General features: G+C 35.1%; 1 protein-coding gene and 1 long non-coding RNA gene across 4 annotated transcripts in view; one reads left to right on the forward strand and one right to left on the reverse strand.

Moving 5' to 3' along the window:
* The window catches only part of LOC107863180, a 15,983-nt gene extending 2,921 nt beyond the window's left edge, over positions 1-13,062 (forward strand). The window contains exons 2-3 of one of the 3 annotated variants that reach the window (XR_007053662.1): positions 1,423-1,744; positions 12,650-13,062. This is a non-coding gene — a long non-coding RNA (uncharacterized LOC107863180). Of the gene's footprint in view, positions 1-1,422; positions 1,756-12,649 lie in introns of those variants that run through there. The other 2 variants (XR_001672112.2, XR_007053661.1) reach the window with 2 other exon arrangements.
* A 4,976-nt stretch (positions 13,063-18,038) lies between these two features.
* On the reverse strand, positions 18,039-22,096 carry LOC107863181 (myosin IB heavy chain). The gene is made up of 4 exons (XM_016708996.2): positions 21,663-22,096; positions 19,879-20,197; positions 18,637-18,695; positions 18,039-18,508 (listed from the first exon to the last, which is right to left on the reverse strand). The coding sequence occupies exons 1-4, from the start codon at positions 21,883-21,885 to the stop codon at positions 18,477-18,479; spliced, it is 633 nt and encodes a 210-aa protein (XP_016564482.1). The 5' UTR covers positions 21,886-22,096; the 3' UTR covers positions 18,039-18,476.
* Between the last annotated feature and the right edge of the window lie 2,445 nt (positions 22,097-24,541).

The following is a 24,541-nucleotide window of genomic DNA, read 5'->3' on the forward strand; positions in this document are numbered from 1 at the left end:
ATTGATGGAGTAAAAAATCACAATTTGATTTAGGGGTGTACAAAAATCGTACCGATAAAAATGTTGTTGATTTATCGGTACGATTTTTGTACACCCCTAAATCAAATTGTGATTTTTTACTTCATTAATTATGATAAGGAATGTATTTGTGCACGTGAGTCTCCTCCATATCATAATCGAAACACTTATCGAAAACTACAATGAAACACTAACCGAAAAAATTAATTCATATTTTTAACACAAAAAAAAAATTCTTTTAGATAATATCATATTTGATCGACGAAAATTCAACATTTCATTATTTTGGAGTAGAGAAAAACTCAAAAATATAATTTTTTTTAGAGAGAAATCAAATAATTAAGAATAGAAGCGGTTATTTTTTTATATAGAATAAATATAAAGAAAGTGCTAAGTTCATGAGGTAATTGATAATTCTTTTTTTTTTTTTAAAGTTTTTATGTAAAATATAAAAATTTATTACAGAGAAAAAAAATAAATTATTTGAACAAAAGTGTGTGAAAAAATAATAAACAAAGAAAGAGAAAAAGAAAGTTGGGGTTGGGGAGCACGGGTCATATGACTTAAAAGTCAAATTTCCAAAAAGTTAATCACTTAAGTATTAGTTACGTTTTTGGCACAAAAAATTATTTAATATTTGATGTGATAAAACATTGTCAAGCTTTATTTTGAAACTCGTGTAAAACGTAAGAATTTGTTATGTTTTACAAATTTTTTTCATAAAACGTAAAAAATTATTACGTTTTACAAATAAATATGTAAAACGTAATAAAATCTTACGTTTTATAAAAATCAACTCCGTTAGTTGACCGTTAAGAAAAAAATAAAAAACATAATAATTTATTGCGTTTAGCTTATTTTGATAGCTTTTTAAATAAATAACCTATTTTGATCACTTTTTAAACTTCTTGGCTTATTTTGATTTCGAATTCCTTGTACCCCTAGGCTGCCCCCTTTCCCATCAATGGCTGCCCCCTTTCCCATCACATTTTCAATACATAGACACGCACTCACTTCATACGGAGGGGACAGACTGAAAAATAGGAATATATACACATATACATACACTGGTCACACCGAAAAAAATACCAACCAAAACCTCAATGAAAATACACACAATACAATACATACTCCATTAACACACACATACACTTGGACACTCACTGGAAAAAAGGGAGCACATACACCATACACGGATATTCACATACACTACACCGAGACATACACACGCAGTAACAGAGATAGAGGTTGAGAAAATGGGAGCAAAACAGTGAAAAAAATGAGAGAGAGAGATTTTCAAGGTTTTTCCGGCAAGATTCTCCCCGGAATCGGCGTCGGCTCTTCGAGTTGACCCGCCCCATTCCTAAATCCTCAAAATATCTTGTCGTTTTCTTTAATTCTTAGGCGATACCCACTGAAAACAGGCGAACAGCTTCGCCGTCGATGTTGGAGCCCCGGTGAAGATGTCAGCTCTGCCGCCCACCGAAAAACCATAAAAAACGGCGACAAATTGCAAAGAAGGCGTGGGTTTCGCCTCTCTTGCGCAATTATTGGTTCGTGTTGGCCAAAAACAGTAAAGGGTATATCAAAATTAGACTGTTTTCGTTGTTTGGGTCGGGGTATATCAAAGTTGGACTAGTTTCGTTGTTGGGGTCTGATTCGAGATTCTTCGGTGCGGATCCTAGCTTTTGGATTGAGTGATAATTGATTTTAATCATCAATTGAGGTCCAATTCTACTCCTTTACTCTTTTAAATTTTATTAATTATCTTATTTGGTGCATTGAATTGAATATCGTGTGTTGGTTGATCTTGATTGGTGTTGAATTACTGTTTGTTCGATTTGTTGTTTGATTTCCTTGGGTTCTGAATTGAATAATGAAATAATATTTTGTTAAGAATTGAAAAGGAATTTGGGTGTGAATTGCGAAAATAAATAAAAGTGAATATTGTGGTATTTTAATTCATTATTGATGTTGAACGTGATAGTATCATGTTTCAGGCCGAAACTAGTAGGCAAATTTTAGGTCGGATAGGAAAATTTAGAAATTGTGGATTGATGAATGCTTGAATGGTTTGAATGATTTTATTTTATCACATTGAAAGATATGTATTATTTAGCCGAGGAATGTTCTAAAGCCATTTGTACTTATTCATTGGGGTATGCTCCGAATTATTTTGTACTCGAAAAATATTCGTGATCAAGGCCCGATGCATCGGGTAGAGCATAGTCTAGGATTAGTTTAGAATAGGATTTACATTTCCACATTTTTCTATTTTTGGGACTGTATAATTCGGATTCGACATTACTTTGGTTTTTGAATTTTTGTTTGATTTGTTTGTTTGCTTGTTTTATGTGTTTTGTTGGTCTATTCACTTCATAGCGTCATACTAGTCGATCTACTCTATGAAGTGATCGTGGTAGAACCACGGGGTCGAGGAATGCCTAACACCTTTCCCTCGGTCAACAGAATTTCTTAATCGGAATTTCTGTTCGCGGATCAGTTTAAAAGAGTCAAAATCATTTTCGAAAAAGAATTTCCAAAGGTGACTTGACACATCAAATTTATGCTAAGTGGCGATTCTGAGTTAATTGTAAAATGAATCCTTTTCGAAATAACTTTACTTTTTGTCACTTAATAATAAAAATCGTTTTAAACCTTAAATTGAATCTTTTTGGTAAAAAAGGGGTATGATAGTTCTGGCGACTCTGTTGGGTATTTTTCAGAATTTGAGCTTATTTTTGAGTTGTATCGGCTTAGTTTGATACTATGGGTGTATAGATGTTGTTTGTGTTATTGTTTGTATTGTTTTATCATGTTGAGTGCATATGTGCTACATGTTCATAATTTTTTTATGTGTTACTGCTTTATATCTGGCATCATGTACATCACCCTGAGTCATTCTTTCGCACAAGTCCCGTAGTACATATGTGTATACAACCTCTAGTTAAGTCACCTTTATTTTAGGAGGGGGAGCCGTTAAGTGTATGGAGTAGGTGGAAAGCTGTCACAGCCACTATCGATCGTACGCTCCCCCGAACAGCCTTGTTAGTGGACCTCAGCCAAGATCAACCTTTAGGTCATGCTTATCTGCATTACATTGATACCTAGCGGGACCGACTTGGTCATTTGTAGGAGACTCACCTTTAAAGCAACCCTACGTGCTAATTGTTGCATCTTTGAGGGTAACAAGATCATTTGACGGACTGATTTGGGGAAAAACATATGCTAGAAGTAAAGGGAAGTGTGTAGGCAAGAAAAGTTCGAAAAAAAAAGAAAAAAAAGTGAGTCAAAAAAAGAGTTTCATAAATTTTTGGAGTTTTTATGGCTTTGATTTTCCGCAATTCAAAAATTCAAAAAGATTTTTTTTACCTTTTGCACGTTATTTTCTCAAAAAAAACAAAGATCAAAAAGATTTTTCCTTTATTTTCTTTAGCAAACATTCATAATTCAAAATTTTCAAAAAGATTTTTTTTCAATAGGAGCTTTTTATGAAAGAAAAATGCAAAAAAAAAAAAAAAATGGTATAAGTTTTGTACATATATATAACAAAAATACCAAAAAGATTTTGCCTTTATAGTTGTTGGTGTCATTTTTGTGTGAAGTGTCAAATTAAAAACTAAAAAAGATTTTATTCACAGTTTTCATCATCTGCCTTTGATCGTGTCTATCAAGTCGTGGTTTGGTTTGTTTGTTATTGTTTAATTGTCTAATCTAGACAAACTACGCACACCTGATTCTCCTCTTTCGGGAGTGAGATATGTAGGCAACCCTTCTAGGGTTTGATGATCTTATTTAAAAGGAAAAATATCCAATTACCCCTATGAACTATATCCAAAAAGGCTGACACACCTCAACTTAAAGGGGGTCTTATTACCCCCGAACTAATTAAAAATGTAATTTTGACACCTTTAGTGTCTATGTGGTGCCTACGTGACACGTACGTGGCACACACGTGTGCTTATGTGGACACTTTAGTGTGTTGTGCCATGTAGACACTAAGGGTGTCAAAATTACACTTTTAATTAGTTCAGGAGGATAATAGGACCCCCTTTAAGTTGAGGCATGTCATAGCCTTTTTGAGTATCGTTCAGGAGGGTAATTGAGTATTATCTCTATTTAAAAAATTCAAAAAGAATTTATTTACTCTTCATTTAGAGTAGGTGTCATATATATCTTCAAAAGAAAACTACAAAAAAGATTTTCCTTTAATAAGTTCAAGTTTCATTTTCGTATGAAATTCAAAATCGAAAATCCAAAAAGATTTTTCATGGTAATCATAGGTTTCATTTTGTATAGGATTTTAAAGCTGAAAAATTCAAAAGATTTTCGTTCATTCTTTTGACAATTTGTTATTTTCTTTTCTTTTTAAAATTTCAAGAAAAAAAGAAGAAGAGAGAGTTTGATCATCCATGTCGTGCCAAAACTTCACGAATTACGCACACTTGATTCTCCTCTCTCGAGAGTGAGATACGTAGGTACCCTTCTTGGGTTCGGTGATATTTTAAAAAAAAGGTTTTGAGAAAATGTTGAACTCTAACACGTTTGTTATTTCTTATTCAGTTAGTTTAAGGTGGTTGGTTTGTGGTATTCTGGTTGTTCCTTCACGTCACACCAAATCCAAGGAAGGGTTAGTTGTGTTCAACAAGGATATAAAGAGTGATATCATAGATCAAATAAAGAGTCAGGAAAATGAGAGTTTAAAGCAAGAGATTAGGAGACTTAAGGCAACAAATGACGGAAATGTACCGAGCTTGGGCCAGTGGGTTGCCTCCTCCATTTTTCGTTATTAATCCTAAAAATACCTTGAGTTTTCCATCAAAATCGCAAAGTCAGTTTCCTACTGTTATTGATGCACAGTAACATAACTCTGAATTTATTCCAAGCCAAAAACATCCCAATACTTTCATCACTCTTTCTCTAGCTCCTCAGTATAAGCCTACTACATTCACAACACCACATGTCGTCTGTGATTTTGTTGCTCAATCCTCTGTTGAGACATCCACGGTGGCTAGTCGCCCAACGGTTGTACTTCTTCATACTACTAGTGGACCTCTGTTCAATACTCTTGGTGTTCATTGTTATACTCCTGAGTCTACTTTTAAGTTAATTGGACCACCAAAATTTCTTAACAAGAAGCCTAGTGTGCCTGAAGAGCCAGAGAGAATGGTTGGAAAAATGAAGTGTGTAGAAAATACTATGAAAAGTTCCCTAGGACTGGCGCGTAAAGAAGACATTTCATATAAAAACTGGGGCATGTCTTTAAGTGTTAACTTTCCTCCAAGCCTTAAGATATCGAAATTTGAGGAGCGAGATTGACATAAGGAATCTGGGAAACATTTGGGACAATATTGCAATCAATTAAAGGAAACTAGAGAGATTGACATAAGGAATCTGGGAAACATTTGGGACAATATTGCAATCAATTAAAGGAAACTAGAGGGAAAAAGAATGAGGAAGATGCAACTGCTATTGTAGTTAGAAAATGGGAACGTCCTAGAAGACCACTTCATCGTTATCCTCAGTCTCATGCTCAAGTTCATTTCCAAGCTTCATATAATCACTTCTAAAATTCATTATACTTCATTTCCCCACCTCCATATCTTGTATACTGCGCACAACCATATGTTCAACTTCCTTCTTACTCACAATGACGCACACCAACGCCGTAGAGTCACCTTCCAACTCCACAAACATATCAAAGCCCTTCTAGGTCCGATGTTTGATCCAAGTCAAACAATGAGAAGAGGCAGAAACCTAGGGATAGTTTTACGCCAATTGGAGAATCATATGCTAGTCTATTCCGGAGATTACTACAATGGGGCATGATCATTCCTCTTCTTGGGTATACTCTTGACCCGCATTCAAGAAATTTTGATCCGCATGTATGATGTGCATGTCATTCTGATGTTCAGGATCACAGTATTGAAGATTATCGTGCTTTGAAAAGAGAAATAGAAAAGATGATTCAAGATAAATTGATTATGATACAGAACATTGATAGTGGTGAAAGCTCTAGTCATGATGATATGCAACTTAGTGGCTAAGATGTCAAGCTGAGCAATTGGAAAGTCACTCTTTTCCTTACCAGGAAGGAGTGTTAGTAGTTTATTTTGTTTTCTTTTTCGTTTTTTGAATTATCTCAAGGTTGTAATATAGAATCTATCTTATTTTATTTCTTTGTCGTTCATGTTTAAACCTTTCTATCTTTTATTTTAACTAAATGAAGTATCTTTTTCCCTTTGTGTTTTAATATATGTTATTTGTTTGTTTTCTTTACACAATATATTTTATGTTGATTCTAGTGATATACCATGCTAGAGAAATTTTTAGCCAGATCTTAAAATTCAGTTTAATCATAAAACATTGAGTCAGAGGATTATATTTAGAAAAAGAGAACATCTGAGGAGATAGATAGAGTGTTGAGGCATTTGGTGATCAAGTTGAAGCCTTCTTTAAAAATCAAGGCAATTATTTTGAGAATTATAAGAATAACTTGGTCATCAATTGAAAGACATCTCAATTAGGTCAAATAGTGAATGTGCAATCCTATGTCAAAAGGAATAGAAGGAAAATCAGCTCCACGAAGTCACGAGTCCTTCAGTATAAGGAATGTACAACAAAAGTGGAGTGGTATGTTGAACAAAGTGCAAGAGTAGTGATGCACAAATTCAGTTAAATTTAGTGCTGTAAAAATATCACGAATGATCTCCATCTTTCACTTTCACTTTGCATGATATGTATTTGTATTTTCAAGAATTGATATGATGGAGGCATTTCATTCTACTATCCAAACATTGTGTCATCCTTTGTGAATCCCGTTTGACCTTTAGTTCTATTTTCTTTCATATACCTTTTTTGGAATCAAGATAAGAGTCAGCAAAGTTCAAAACAGAAGTGTCGAGCAAAAGTACAGAGTAAAAAAATGTGTCAAAAAGAAAGAAAAAGAAGAGTGTCAAGAATAATAAAGTCAGAAAAAGTTTCAAAGAGAAAAAAAAAGAAAAAAGAAGTCATAAAAAAAGGAGAAGAAATCAAAATCAAGCAAAAGAGTGAGCTGTCGGAATTATGCGTGACCTGATTCTTCTCTCTCGGGAGTGAGATATGTAGGCTGCCATACTCTGGGATCGATCCAACCAAATAAATAATTTAGAGTTACCTAGTCAAAAGAAACTGAGACATGAGTTAATTTTTATTGTTTGAGTCGATTCCAAAAGTTGTAAGTCCCACCCCACTTTAAGTGTCGTTTGGGCCTCATGCCGTCCTTTCATTCTAACCTTATCCAAATGCCTAGTTACAATCAAAGAAAGACCTTCAGATCAATCTTTGAGAATGATAAGGCTTAACATGCAATGCATGTGATAATGTATTTTGGGGACTACTTGCCTTTCTCAACATAAGAAATCAGGAGAGAAATAAAAATGAGAGTCTTATCGGTGAAAACCCTCACAGGCACCATAAGACGATGGTAAGTTGAGAGAGTCTTAGCAGTGAAAACCCTCACGGGTATCGTAAAATATTTCTGAGTTGAGAGAAATAAAAATAAGAGAGTCCAATTGGTGAAAAACTCTCACGGGCACCATATGACAATGGTAAGATGAGAAAAAGAATATGAGAGAGGCTCGTTGGCGAAAACCCTTCAAGGCGCCACTAGCCGAATGAGGTCTCAGAATGCAATTGACCCAAGGAAGTAACTCAGTTTCAGGGCCATTAACTCAAAAATAATTGGTAGAAAGTTTGGACAGAAAGATCAGACAGCTTAATCCAAAATGCATGTCATAATCACTAGAGTTGACTGTTATTCTCATATAAGTTTGTCTTTTCTCAATGGGGACATTCATTGTCTTTTCTTTCTTCTCTTTATTTTTATTTTCTTGAGCTAGTTATCCAAATAAAAATTATTGTCATTTTTCTTTTGTCTTTGAGTCAAGTCCATGCCAAAACAAGTGAGAAAAGATTTCAAAAAAGGCTACCAACTTCTTTAATTGCACAAAGTATGACAAAAAGCTGACATAGGAAAGAAACAAGAAGTTTGTTGTCAAGAGACAAATTTGGGGGATTCGTGGAAATACCAAGGTTTAAAGGGGATTATTTGAGAAACATAGCAAAGCAGAGATATTGTGTTTGTTTCAGAGTCACTCTTAATATTCTGAGTTTGGACCCATGGTGCAATGAGGCAATGACAAATGCTAATGATTGGAATCAAGATCTAAATGTGACAAGTGCAAGGGCGATCGCCTCAAAAGCTATAACCGCAAGCCAACCATCCTGTTTTTAACTCACAATTTTTCTTTGTATGAAAGAGGAACAATTGCTACCTTCAAATCAAAGGTTTCAAAATGCAAATATCCAGAGGTGCAATTCCTTATTTCTATAAAGACAAGAGCAGCGTTGCTGTTTGGTAATCGCAATTATGGTAAAACTCGTCATCTTGTATCCCTAAAAGACACCCTCTCCAGTTTAGGTCTTTCATGTCTCATGGCTAGGAGGTGCACTTCCTAATTTGAGTTGTTAATCCAAAAAGATGCACTACTCTTAAGAGAGGGACTTGTTGGTCTCAGTCATTTAATTTTACCCTCAAAAGGGGCATTTGTTGATCAGGATCTTTATTTATCTTTGGATTATGCACTGTTGCAAGTAGTTGTGATTGTGTTTGATACCTGTAAAAGCTTTTGATGAAAACTGGGGCAAAAATTGAAAGTAATTTATGTTATATGGAACTTCACTTTAGGAGCCTCCTATAAAGTGAGATTTTATTTTTCTGAAATACAGAATCTTTCTTTATCATAATCTTTGTTTTGGGTAATTTTTGTTCTAGTTTTGATTTTGATTTCAGGAGCTCGCCTGGAGAACAGGGTGAGGAAATTGCAAGTCAGGAGTCCACCTGAAGAACAGGGTGATGAAATTGAAAGTTGGGATCTCACTTAGGAAACAGAGTGAAGAAATTGCAACTTGGAAGCTCGCCTGAAGAATAGGGTAAAGAAATTGCAACTCAAGAGCCCGCCTGAAGAACAAGGTGATAAAACTGCAAGTCGGGAGCTCGCCCGAAGAATAGAGTGAAGAAATTACAAATCGGGATCCCACCCGAAGAATATAGTGAAGAAATTGCAACTCGGGATCCCGCTCGAAGAATAGGGTGATGAAATTGTAAGTCAGGAGCCCGCCCGGAGAACAGGGTAATGAAATGGCAAGTTAGGAGCGCTTCTGAAAAATAGGATGATGAAATGGCAAGTCAAGAACCTGCCTGAAGTACAGGGTGATGAAATTGCAAGTTAGGAGTCTGCCTGAAGAACAGGGTGATGAAATAGCAAGTTAGGAGCCCACCTGGAGAACATGGTAATGAAATGGCAAGTAATGAGCTCGCCTGAAAAATAGGGTGATGAAATGGCAAGTCAGGAGCCCCCTGAAGAATAGGGTGATGAAATTGCAAGTCAGTATCCCGCCTGAAGAACAGGGTGATAAAATGGAAAGTCAGGAGCCCGCTTGAAGAACAGGATGATGAAATTGCAAGTTAGAGCCTGCCGAAAGAACAAGGTGATGAAATAGTAATTCAGGAGCTCGCCAGAAGTACAGGGTGATGAAATGGCAAGTCAGGAGCCTGCCTGAAGAACAGGGTGATGAAATGGCAATTCAGGAGCCCGTCTGAAGAACATGGTGATGAAATTGCAAGTCAGGAGTCTGCCTAAAGAACAAGGTTATGAAATGACAAGTCAGAAGCCTACCTTAAGAATAGGGTGAAAAAATTAAAAGTCAAGTAATAAAGTTAAGAAATTGAAAGTCAAACAACAAGGTGAATCAATTAAAAGGCAATAAAGTGAGAAAATTACAAGTCGGGAGCCTGCCCGAAAGAATAGGGTGATGGAATTGAAAATTAAAAGATCGAACATAGCAAGTCAGAAGTCCGCCTTAAGAACGAGGTGAAGAAATTAAAAGTTGAGCAACAAGGTGAAGAAATTGGGAGCCAAGCGACAAAGTGAAGAAATTGGAGCCCAAAGAAGATCAGATCTTTTCTCAATATTGAAAGCATCAAAAACTTAAGTCAAAAGTTTAGAGAAGCTGCATAGATAGGACTTTTGTAATTTTTGTTATCTTTTAACTTGTAATTTTCATTTTTTGATGTAATGACAGAACCACGGATCGGAACTTCGACGGGACCTCACTCGACTCTCAGACTCGGTATAGCCCCTCTCCCTTTTTAATCCATGAACCATATGTGACTTGATCCCCACATTACTTGGGATGGATATGATGTCCAACATCAAGACTCGATTGCCTTCCTTCCTTCTGTTTCATTTTTTTGAATAATGGTTGGGACAAAATTTTGTCTTGTTGTCTACTTCTTTGTTTGGAAACACTTTGTGTTTACATCAAAAGAGGGGCATGCTGTAGACACGCAATTTTGTCTCTCCCAAGAGTGTATTTTCACCTATTTACCTTATCCCATCATGTACCTTCAATCAGGTGATAATTTTTCCACTAGAAGACAAAATAACAAACCCCTAACAAATCCAATCCCTAATATTCTTTTGATAACAAAATCAACCACTATCTTCAGTAAAATTTTGACACCTCACACTCCTACGCCACACCTTACCCTTCATGCCTTTATACCCCTAGGTTGCCCCCTCCCCCCCATATTTTTCATATACATACACTCACTTGATACGGAGGGGATAGACTGAAAAAATGGAATATATACGCATATACATATATTGGTCACACCGAAAAAAATACCCACAAAAACCTCACTAAAAATACATACACAATACAATACATACTCCATTAACACACACATACACTTAGACACTCACTGTAAAAGAGGAGCACATACTCTATACACGAATATTCACATACACACACTACACCGAGACATACATACCCAGTAACAGAGATAGAGATCGAGAGAATGGGAGCAAAATAGTGAGAAAATGAGAGAGAGAGATCTTTGAGGTTTTTCCAGAGATATTCTCGCCAAAATTAGCGTCGGCTCTTCGAGTTGACCTGCCCCGTTCTGAAATCCCCAAAATATCTCATCGTTTTCTTTGATTCTTAGGCGATACCCACCGAAAATAGGCAAATAGCTTCGCCGTCGACATCAGAGCCCCGGTAAAGACGTCATCTCTATCGCCCACCGAAAAACCACAAAAATTGGCGACCAGATTGCAAAGAAGGTGCGGGTTTCACCTCTCTCATGCAATTATTGGATCGTGTTGGCGAAAAATAGTAAAGGATATATCTAAATTAGTCTGGTTTCGTTGTTTGGGGTCGGGGTATATCAAAGTTGGACTAGTTTCGTTGTTGGGGTTTGATTCGAGGTTCTTCGGAGCGGATCCTAGCTTTTGGATTGAGTGATAATTGATTTTAATCGTCAATTGAAGTCCAATTCTACTCCTTCACTCTTTTTAATTTTATTAATTATCTTATTTGATGCATTAAATTGAATATCGTGTGTTGGTTGATCTTGATTGATGTTGAATTGCTGTTTGTTCGATTTGTTGTTTGATTCCCTTGGGTTTTGAATTGAGTAATGAAATGATATCTTGTTAAGAATTGGAAAAAAATTTAGGGTGGGAATTACAAAAATCGATAAAAGTGAATATTGTGGTATTTTGATTCATTGTTGATGTCGAACGTGATAGTATCATGCTTTAGGCCGAAACTAGTAGGCAAATCTTAGGTCGGGTAGGCAAATATAGAGAGTATGGATTGATGAATGCTTGAATGGTTTGGATGATTTTATTTTATCACATTGAAAGAAATGTATTCATTTAGCTGGGGAATGCCCCAAAGTTATTTGTACTTATTCACCGAAGTATGCTCCGAAGTATTTTGTATGTGAAAAATATTCGTGATTAAGACTCGAGGCATCGGGTTGAGCATAGTATAGGATTAGTTTAGAATAGGATTTGCATTTCCATAATTTTTCTATTTTTGGGACTGTATAATTCGTACTGGACATTACTTTGATTTTTGAATTTTGTTTGATTTGTTTGTTTGTTTGTTTTATGTGTTTTATTGGTCTATTCACTTCATAGCATCATACCAACCGATCTACTCTATGAAGTGACCGTGGTAGAACCACAGGGTCAGGATCGAGGGATGCCTAACACCTTCTCCTCGGTCAACAAAATTCCTTAACTGGAATCTCTGTTCGCAGATTAGTTTAAAAGAGTCAAAATCGTTTTCGAAAAAGAATTTCCAAAGGTAACTTGGTATATCAAATTTATGCCAAGCGGCGACTCTGAGTTAATTGTAAAATGAATCCTTTTCGAAACAACTTTACTTTTTGTCACTTAATAATAAAAACTCTTTCAGACCTTAAATTGAATCTCTTTGGTAAAAAAAAGGTGTGACATAAATATTTCAAAAACAAATCTTATTCATGGATATTAGATTCAGGAGCTTCAAACCATATGACCCTCAACATATCCCTCTTGTACAACATCATTACCCTTCCTTATCCCTTACTAATGGTATTTCTAAATGGTTATAAGGTTAAGGTGACACAAATTGGTAGTGTGGTATTAGGTCTTCTGTTTGTGCCATCTTTTCAGTATAACCTGATTTCTTTAACACCATAACTCTTCATTCAAATTGCATTGTCAGCTTCAATAAGGTTTCTTTTTTCATGTAGGGCCCTCCAATGAAGAGACCTCTGGTGATTGGTAGAGTAGAGGCTGGTCTATACTTCCTTTGTCCAAAGTGTCTGCAGCATCAACATTCCACTCCTACATTATCTACTTGTTCTAATTTACCTTTATCAAATTCATGTAGTAATAAATCTCCCTCTCATACATTTACTGATAATCTACACCTGCAGAACCGACAATGTATTTCTTATTCCAATAAGCATACACCTTGTTTGAATAAAACTAGTACTTCTATAAATGTATCATATGTTCCTTCTTTATCTATTTTGCTTGCATGTACAATAAATGATGTAAATATTTTGTGGCACACTCGATTAAGACATGTTTATTTTCTCAAGATGAAAGCAATCTCTACTATCCCTGTAAAGTTTTCCCCATACAACCTTTCATGTGTATTGTTTGCCCTATGTCAAGGAAATAAATACTGTCTTTTAAACATAGAACTATCATGACTTTGCATATCTTTGAGTTAGTACATGTTGATTTGTGGTGACCTTACCATACAACTACACATAATTGTTTTAAATACTTCGTTACCATTGTGGATGATTTCAATAGATCCACCTGGACTCAACTCTTGAGTTGCAAGAGCAATGCTTTACAAGTCCTAAAGGCATTCATAACAATGGTAGAAAACCAATTTCACACCACTATCAATACCTTTAGAACAGACAATGGTCTGGAATTTGTCAACACAGAGACCTCTACATGTTTTAAAGCCAAAATCATACTACACCAAAAAACTTGCCCATATACACCACAACAAAATGGTGTAGTAGAGATAAAACATTAATATTTACTTAAAACTGCTAGAGCCCTTCTTTTCCAATCCAAACTACCTAGAAAGTATTGAGGGAGTGTGTTTTATGTGTAACTTACATCATTAATAAACTCCCTTTCACTGTGTTATAGAACAAATGCCCATACGAAATCTTGTATGGTAGAAAACCCCTTTACTCCCGTATGAGAAGTTTCGGATGTCTTTGTTATCCTACTACTATTATGCCCCATACAACAAAGTTTAACCCAAGAACTACACCTCATATTTTTGTTGGATATACTTTTGAAACAAAAGGATACAAAGTTCTTAATTTAGCCACAAAAAGAATACATGTTTCTACAGATGTCATTTTTCATGAAAACATCTTTCCTTTCAATACATTATCCAATTATGCATCACCCGTCATGTTGCATCCTATTTTTTTTATTAATACTTTAGACACAACAATTGATTTTGGTTACGTGCAATATGACTCCCCTGTTGTAGAAGAATCTCACATCACCTGCAACATACCACCTGGTCCTATAGTACATTCACCTTCATCTACACTTCATGTTGACATGCTCGTTACTTATACTCATAATCCTTGTCCTGTTGAATCTAGAAGATCTTCTAGAAGAATTCAAACTCCTATCCAAGAGTAATTACATTCATTCAATTCCAAATAGTAAGCCACATTAATTACCTGCCACCACATCTATTTCACTCAATTTACTTTTCTTAAACCATAACCACTTAGCTTATACTGATCTAATCCCTAATAGTCAAGATTTTGTGAATATTTGCATTGACAGGAAACCATCTTCCTACAAGGAAGCAACTATTGATCCTGCATGATGATTGATAATGACACCAGAATTTGATGTCTTTCACTCCAATAACACTTAGACTATGGTCTTCTTACCTCCTAGGAAGAAGGCTATTGGGTGCAAATGGGTATACAAAATAAAACATTAGGCATATGAAAGTATTGAGAGGCTAAAAACCAGGCTTGTTGTTAAAGGCTATACTCAACAACCTGGCATTGATTACATTGAGACTTTCGTACCTGTGGTCAAGATAACCATAGTTAGAGCTCTATTGATCACAATAGTGAAGCATGGGTGGCCCTTATATCAACTAGATGCGACTAATGTTTTTCTCCATGAAGATTTGTATGAAGAGGTGTATATGGAGGTTCCACTTGGACTTGTAGCAGCTCCTAATTTGGTGTGCAAGCTAAACAAGTCCCTTTATGATCTTAAGAAAACTTGTAGGCAGTGGTATGCCAAGCTTACTAAAGTTTTATGCTTAAGAGGATACACTCATTCCATGTATGGTTATTCTTTGTTTTACAAAAAGGAAGGCAGTTCAGCCGTTTATGTAGCTGTGTATGTTGATGATATTGTTATTACTAGCACAAACATTAGTGAAATTGAAAGCCTGAATGCTTACCTGCATAGTAGATTCAAGATCAAAGATTTAGGAATGCTTCACTACTTCTTAGGTATGGAGGTTCTGCCTACACAGGAGAGGGTCATTTTTTGTCAGAGAAAATTTGTGCTTGATCTGCTAAAGGAGTATGACTGTTTACACCTTAGCCACGTGACTTTCCCCTTTACCCAACTGTTAAGTTGAAAGCTCATGAAGGCAATGCACTCAGTAACAATACTTATTATAGAAAGTTGGTTGGAGAACTTAATTTTCTCACAAACACAAGGCTGGACATTACTTTTAGTTTCTAAAATTTAAGTAAATTCATGCAAGATCCCCAGAAACCTCATCTACAGGTTGCTTTTCATCTTCTTAGGTATCTAAAGTCTGACCCTACTTTAGGCTTGTTTATATCCAGAGATGCAGACTTCAATGCCAAAGGTTATTGTGACTCGTATGGGCCTCATGCCCTGATTCAAGAAGATCTATGAGTGGGTTTCTAGTACTACTTGGTAGCAGTCCTATCAGCTGAAAATCAAAGAAGTAAAAAACTATCTCTTTATCCCCTGAAAAAGTTGAATATAGATCTCTTAGGAAGGTAGTGGGAGAGCATGTTTGGTTGAGTATGCTGCTTGAAAAGCTGAATATTCTATTCTCTAGGGCTATCTTGGTATTTTGTAATAGTCAATCTACTCTTCATATAGCTAGGAACCCTATATTCATGAACAAACTAAGCATATTGAAGTGTATTGTCATTATGTGCGGGATATTCTGCAACAAGGCCTTATCCCTTTACATCATAATACTACACAGGATCAGCTGGCAGACATTTTGACTAAAGATTTGACAGACATCAAGCACTATTCGATTCTAGACAGGTTGGTTGTGTCATCTACACCACCAACTTGAGGGGGGTATTGAGAAATAGAATTAGAATTAGACTTAGTTCACATTAAGCTTGTACCATTATTAGCTTGTGATTGTAGCTGTTGTCCAGTTGTCATCCACATAGACATTGTTAGTTAGTTAATGGGAGGCAACACCTCCATCTTTGTACTAGCTTAGATATCCTTATAAATGATTCTCTCTTTATATATACATACACAAGTAATACAAGAAAGCTAAGCTTTGAATTTCCACAAATTAGCGATTTCTCTTTTTCGTCTCTCTGATATTACTCCCTATCATCAAAGCTTCCATTGACGCAGTTCTCAGAGCTTGAGCTACTGCATCTTAGCAATTGTGTACTTCTTTTTCGTAATCTTCAATAAACCTTGAGACACCCCGGGTTATATCCATGTGGTTTGTATGAGTAGTCCATTCTCCACCGGACTTTCTTATCAAACTCTGCCCCTGTGGCATCAAACTCAAAGAAATCTTTTACATGCACCATATTCTTCAACTTCTTTAACTTCTGTATCAACATCATAGGAGAAAGTGGCTCCAATACCTATATATGTCCAAATATGTCTGAAAGTTTTCAGGTGTTGAACTATTTTTGCAATTTCCTCCATCACTATCCATGAACTGACTATATTGTCACCCTTCTGCCAACGAGCGTACACACTCTCTCAGACGATATTTCAAGGCTGCCGTCAACAGACAACAAACTGAAATGATATATGAGTTGCAACTTAGGGACCTGGTCCCTACTCGGCGTATGCAATAATGAATAAGAGAAAACTAAAAATATAGCATAAAGAAACAATGCACTCACAATATTTACGTAGAAACTTCCTTGATCAAGGGAGTAAAGACATGACCTACCCCGTAGGATTTTCAACCACTTCACTATCTTCAAACAACTTGAATACAATTGTAGTTCAGAGGATTAACCTCTTAATCCTCTACAACTTGCAATAACTCTATTACAAGACTCCACAACAATACCTCTATTGCTAACAACTGAAACAACTAACTCTAGCCTCAACAGTCAACTAACCCTAGATGACTCAACACACAAGATTAGTACAAACAATGAGAAACCTGCAATTTATTGTCTAGAGCAATACGTTGAGTGTTTACAAATCACTAAACAAAGACTCAAATACAACAAGAGCGTGAGACAAAGATAATGGCTGAGTAGGTCCCTGTTGCAAATGAGGCTTCACTTAAAAAGATTTGCTTTGAGAGTGTTCTTTTATATAAAAAAGGTTACTGCAACTTTGCCACCAACTTTCTGTCACCCGATACTATTTCCAGCTGTAATACTGACTTGGTACAAAAGGCATAGACCCGATGAACGTGGTCCCTGGATAGTTTCAACTTTATCATCAAAGGTGTTGTGCATGACTCCATGAGAACTAGGTCCCAAGGGTGATTTGTCAATCATCAAAACTAAGGACTTAACAAAATCCCTCTTTGCCAAATAGATAATTGTTGTATCATCGAGCTTAGTTGATATGGGGTGCATATGGGATGAAATGTGTAGTAGTCGAACAAGGGAGAGTAACTCTGCTAGGAATAGACGGAATAAAATTTACTGTCAAATCGTTTTTTTCTCTCAAATACAGTTTCATGTCTGTTTTGGATCACAAACTCTAAAAAAATTTCTTTCTTAAACATAACGACATGTTTATCACATATATAAAATGAAACCGAAGTACTTATATAAGTATATAAGTGAAGAATTTATGAATAGTTTTATGCGGGAAACGTTGTGAAATAAAAATGCAGATATTAACACTGAAATCACTAAAAAAAACCTTCATAATAATAACACACTTCTAATTCCTTTAAAAACTAAACAAATATTTCAAATTATAATACATTATATACGACTACTAATTTATCAAATCAAACATCTACCAAAAACAGAAAAATAATTCATACGTTGTAGTAATTTCTACATTACAATTCCATCATTAACATCGTCTTCAAACTAATGGACACATAGGTAGCAGTAATAAAGATAGTATTTCTTTCGATATCCTTTCTCGAGCTTCTGCCACAATGAATATTTGGTTTGAATTATCTGAGCTAAATGTCAATTCATTATCGGAATCTGGACTTGTACAAGGAAACTAAGTCTCGCTTCAACAGAACTGATTATTTTTATCAACAGTCAAATACAAATCACAAAATGATTTTTTTTTTGAGAATACAAGCCAAGCAGGTATGACTTGTGTTACCAATTTGCACATGGTAGTCATTGCTGTGCCGTAAAGAAGGCTTCTATGTCCACAGCAAACCTTTTCTCTCTCTTTTAAAATGTCAACTTGCTTGCATTATTTACTACTACAACAAATGAGCTGTCTTTTTACTGTAATATATGCAATCCACAATGGTTAAAGTAATCTACCCTTGGGTGTAGAAACTTGATGTTTAACTTGTCCCTTCCAAGTATCAGCCACCAAACATCTCATATAATGAATTGGATAATATACAACACAAATAAATGCATAGACAGGCATAGCTAGAGCGACAAAATCAGCTCATAAGAGGAAAATGGTAATACATTCCGTCCCTTTTCCTTTTTCTGTTCTTCAACAAGTAAAAATCGATCACCTTTCCACAAGGAATGATATACCGGCTCCCCCTTCCAAATAGCAAAGACACATTTGCAGGCATGATATTGAGTAGCTGATGTTCTTAGACCATTGCATGCTAAGGGTAGTTCATTTTCGCGAGATTCTAGTTTTGACACCAGCTGAAATTGAGGGAGAAGAAAATAGCCAGCTCAGCATAAGAAATAGATAAATATCAAATTAAACTCATGCGCTATCTGTAAGAAAAGGTAGTAAACAGAAAATGTCGTCAGAAAGAACCAGCACTAACCTTCAACTTGCTCAAATTGAACTTCTTTAGCGAGTTCAGAAGTAGCATTGTACTCGAACCTGCAAGATTAAGATAAGGAAACAATATAAACAACAGTATTAGGTATCCAAAAGAAAAAAACTAAAAGGAAATGAATATAAAAAAGGGCAAAATATCCAAGGTAGAGGAAGAGGAGAAGAAGCAGCATGTGTAACAAAGACAACAAATAATCACGACCAGCAAGCATTACATTAGAGTCCTAAATGCTACTCTACTCATGTCAGATGAATCTGTTAGCTAAGTGAGTGTTGTTTCACAATTTTTAGAATAAGTGTTCAAATAAGAAAGTATTCATTGACAAAAAGGTACAAGTTCCCCACAGGTGATGCTGCAATGAGAAAATATCATGTAAGTCAACCTCTAATCATGACAACATAGCTCTGACCCTGCCCAAACCCCATGCCCTTTTCCCTTTTCTGGTTCCACAGCTAGCAATTTCAGTGCTTGGAATGAAGAAGATGTTTTGACGGAATATCAACTCCAAACCAGTCCTGAAAGCTAAATTTCTCTCAAGTTCATATAGTTGGAGCAACTCATCTTTTTGAATTTTGTTAACTTGATATATCCCTAACTCAGGTCTCGCTCTCTGAAGTTATGGAATCTCTTTTTTATTAGTATTTGCATCTTCTTGATGCCACTGATTATAATGCTTCATAAAATAAAAATAAAACTAGCATTTTCAACTATCACATCACCTATAGCACTAATAGCTATCAGACTTAAGATTCTTCCTCAGTTTTCCCATGCATCAGCCTCAAGAACTAATTATTCTATCCAACACTATGTAACAAATGGGTCCATGCCCCACATTTATTCTCAGTAGGTCACAAAAGAAGTTCTAGCATCTGAAAAACATAATGGAAAAATGGAAGGTTAACAACAAGTTCATCATATTTGCTTTTTAGCAGTTTAGAAGTGCTATACCATAACTATTGAGAGTATTCTTATTAGGGTAAAGCAGTTATAGTGAATCATTCTCAAGCGACAGTGCTGCTAGGATATGAGCAGGTCGGTCCTAAGCTCAATAAAAAATGTTCCAAGTCTTTATCTTTCTCTACTGTAGAAACTTTAACCCTATCAAACACGCTTCTTTAATAACAGTACCCTAAGCATCTATAGTTTATCAAGTTCAGAGACGGAGCTAAAAGAACGATTTGGACTTCAAAGATCAATAAGAAAATGACACTACACCATTCAAATTACCTATTAGAGAAGAGAACATCAAGTTCATAGTCAGATTGACTCTTGGTAGAATCTACTAAGACTGTTACTATTTCGGTCTTCCGAGTACTGGCCATGAGCAGATCATACTCAGTCGGAATGATAATTGCAAAGAAATTATCACTTAATTCACTCAAACAAAGCTTCTCAACAGCTGCCAGGGCAATCCGCCTTTTAAGTGCACCACTTTCTGGGTCTACAATGTAGACGGCAAAATCAGTTACAAGGAGAATGCGACGCTTCATCTTCCCTGTGCTTGTAAACTTCATAATTGTGTCTGCAAATAGAACCTTTTTGTCACCTGCAAAAGATAGACAGATCAACATAGATTAGATTTCTAACGATAAGGGCAATAGTTTCCATTTTCTCTATGTTTGGGACAGAAGAAAGTTTGTGCTTTATCTTTGTTCAAGTGTTCAGTTTAGATTGGGACATAGCATTTTCATCTTTGAGCTTCCAAAAGATGCATCATCTAAGTCAAATGAAGGCATATCTAATTTATCATTCATGACAGCCTTGAACATTCATCTCCTTTATCAGCAGTTATCTCGGGAATTGAGACAACTTCTACCAAGACATACATTTTTTGACAGCTCTTCTAAAGCAGATTAGGTATTCAAACTTGATGCACATAAACACTGTGCTGTGAAAGCAATAGAGATTGCAAGAGCAAGAAGATACAGTGTTCACAAATCACTAATCCTTACTAAATAGGAATTGCACAATTGAAAATTGGGAATAAAAATCAATCTGAAAAACCAAATGTTCAAAAACACATTGACATGCTTCACTTGAATGCTTTTACAGGAGGCTTGCATTGCAAAGAAGAAACTGAAAAGAAAGAATTCTCATCCAACACAGCAGATGCTACTTATGCAACACAAATTCAGAAGATATGAACCGCCTTTTCTTGCATCACCCTGCAGCTAGAGATATACGGAACATGTTTCTGTGTCTTTTTTGGAGTTCGCTTGGTAATGCCACAATCCTTAAAGGAGTCTATATCAGCTGGGATCATTGGAAACTGGCGAGTTGTCAATAAAAAAAAGAGCCAAGGTAAACCATTCCAGGCAGTATTCTTTTTGTGGGGAATCTCATATGAAGGTAAAGAAACTTGAGATATTTAAAGGGGTGTATCAGCCACCATTAAAAACATGGAAGCAAAATGCTTTTGAGCCTTTTTTTTTTACAGGTGTAATCTCAATAATGTTGATGATGTAAATCAGTTCTTGGATTTTGTCAGCTCCGTAAACATTGTTTAAAAGCTGTTTTAGGTTTTTGTACCTCAAGCAAATATGCTAAAACCTCGGTTCCCTATCAATTAAAAAGAGAACCAACTCCAGATACACATTCAGCACAACAACAGATGTTAAAGAGATTCCTCTCGATATTTGAACATCAAACAAGAGCTGCTTTCCGAAATGCAATACCATTGTTTATATATGGGGCGGATAGTCTCAGCGCTTAAGCAGGAGGGGATCCAGGGAACCCCCTTCGGTAAAAATTACAATGTTTATACGTGGTCAAAATTATTTTGAAGTATATATAATAAATATTGAACCTTTTGGTTCTTTCTGTGTTTACTTGAAAATCTTGGCTCCCCCACTTTAGCTATTGAACAGGTCATACCAAGGCAAAGATGAAGATCAAGCACAAATTTAACACATCGAAACTAAAATCCCCCAAAATTAACTAAACTGAAGCTTTATATCCAATCAAAACAATAAACTCACAAAAAAAAAAAAAAGATAATCCCCAAAAATTACCTTGTTTTTCAAGAATCTTCATAAGATAGGGTCTGGAAGGAACGTCAATATAATCACCAACATAATCTCTATGAATAGAAGCTTTTCTACGGACTTTGATTCCCATAAATGGCTCTTGATCTTCCGTTACGTTGCTTTCGGATGGCTTCAACCTCAACGTTCCCCCTACTTCGTCCTCATCAAAATGAACCTTTTGTTCCCTATTTGATAGATAACGTGACATCTCCCGCAGTTAGCAGAGGGGGAAAATGCCGGAGATGAAATGGTTGGTGGAAGTGCCCAGGTTAAAAAAGTTAGTTGATTTTGTTGATTTGCCGGTCAGCCTGCAAAGCTGGCGCCCATTGTTTACATCACCTGCCTTGCCAGATAGGCCCCACTTTTTCTTTCCCAGTAATAATTATTATTAGGGGTCGTTTGATAGAGTATATAAAATCAATCCAAAATATAGTGTATTAGTAATACTTGTATTAATTATGCATGTATTATTTTTTATATATTATTTGATTTGATGTATAAAAAATAATACATCTTACATAATTTCTATAAAAAAAATATTTATTTATAAAAATATCCTTCTTTGATTTAATACTTTTTTTTGTAACAATTTTTTTTTATCATCTCAAATATATTTACAAGAATATCCTTCATTGAACTAGTATATAAAAGTTTTGGATTAATTGCAAGACCTTCGTTTTTGCGCATGAAATATTATGCCAACGGCTTAACATAGTCGATACAAAAATAAGATATAAGACTTAAAATTAAGAAATAACCTCAATTTTTTTAAATCTTTTTAAAGACCCTCAAAGGAAAGCAAAAGTATGTTACAATTATTTAAATCAATTATTCATTATTGTAGATTAAAATAGTGGGAAAAAAATTGTGAAATATTTTGAAAAGATTCACTATTACAAATTAAAATGGCGGGAAAAAGTATGGTGAAATTTTGAGAGGAAAATTGAGAGGTATTAAAGTCATTTAATAAGTTAATGCATATATTAAAGATTTTGCATTACTAATACATAAAAAATGAGTGGTATTAGTAATGCATACTTTAATACACAATAGAGTGTACATTAGTTATACATTAATTAAAAATTGTATCAAACAAGGTATTCATAATACACATTAATTAATACATACATTATTTTTGCCAATACACTCTACCAAACGACCCCTTAGGTGTTTGGTGTATGTTGTTTGAAATTTTGAAGTTGAAATTAGCGTGGGAGTTGTAGAGCTAATATTTAGAAAATAAATTTATTTTTTTAAAAAATATAAAAAGTAAAAATATATTTTTAAAACTAGAATTTTATGAAAGTGAAATTATTTTATGAAAATAAAAAATTTAAAAGTATAAAAAGTGAAGTAAAAAATAGTGAGATGTTTTTAAAATTTTCAAGTTGTAATTGATTTATTTATGGTCAAATAAAAATTTTGAAATAAACAAAATCATACTTAGGGGTTTGGGTTGTAGGTGACAAAAGAGTTTTTAAATGAGGTGTAGGTGACACAAGTCTTAATAATTGAGTGAATGTGACAATTACTTTATTATGAATTAAGAAAGTTGGGTAAGTTTAGGAATAGCCGAGAAGTTTTTAAATTTACACTTTGATCCAAATATTAACCTAATATAACGAAAAACGGAGGAAAAAAAGACGCGTTTCTTTCTCTTCTCATCCATTGTTGTTTTCACTTTCTTAGCGATTTTTGTTATTCATTGTTGTTACTGCTTTATTCATCATCTTCTGCTTCATTATCATAATCTTCTACTTCATTATCATCTTCATCTTCTTCTTGTTGACCATTGTTGTTGTTGTTGTTACCGCTACTGTTGCTATTTGACCAATTTCTTAGGTCAAATTTTATTTTGTACATCACTTTTTACTTTGGCATTACTTCATAGGAGACTTTGGTAAGTCAAATTATGATTTTTAGTTGAGTTTGTCATTTGGATAACTGCTATTGTGTTGTTTTTCCAACAATAGATAGCACGCGAACATGAATGCAACATAAGAGTCATCTGTTTAAATAGATCAATTATTTGTTGCGACGGATGAAACATCTGTTTCAACGGAAGACTCATATGTTGGATTCATGTCTATGGTTCTATAGGTCGTTGTAATATGAATCAAACAAATGAGTCATCTGTTGCAACCTATGACCCATCTGTTGCAACAGATTAGTTATCTGGTGCAAAATAATAAATATCTGTTGCAACAGATTAGTAACATATTGCAACAAAACCTGAACTCGATTCCAACAGACGTGTTATCTGTTGCAACATATTATTAACCTATTGCAATAGATCCTGAACTCAATTTCAACAGACAGTAAATATCTGTTGCAACATATTAATAACCTGTTGCGATAGAACCTGACCTCAATTCCAACAGATCATCGTCTGTTGCAACAGGTAAGTAATCTATCGCAACACGTTAATTATCTGTTGCAATATGTCACTCATCTGTTGGAATCAACTTCAAAGGTGTCTTAGTACTGTAACATCTATCCCAACAGGCGTTTTATCTGTTGCAACAGATATATAGTCTATTGCAACATATGATTCACCTATTACAATAGATGACTCTTCTGTTGAAATCAACTTCAGGAGTGTAACATGAATCGCAATAGGTAAGTAATCTGTTGCGACTGATCACTTACCTGTTGCAACAGATTACACATTTTTTGGGATTCATTTATGGCAATATGAAATCACTATTAACTTTTTTTAACAAATGACTTATTTAGGTACCACTAATGGAGGGATCAATAACAATAGGGGTGGATTATCATGGTTAATGGATCGAGAAGAGCAATCGATATGTATGACATTGAAAGGAGGGTAAAATACTAGAGATGATAGCTATGACAGTCCA

The sequence above is a fragment of the Capsicum annuum genome, chromosome 3 (assembly GCF_002878395.1).
Source record: "Capsicum annuum cultivar UCD-10X-F1 chromosome 3, UCD10Xv1.1, whole genome shotgun sequence".
NCBI lineage: Eukaryota > Viridiplantae > Streptophyta > Magnoliopsida > Solanales > Solanaceae > Capsicum > Capsicum annuum.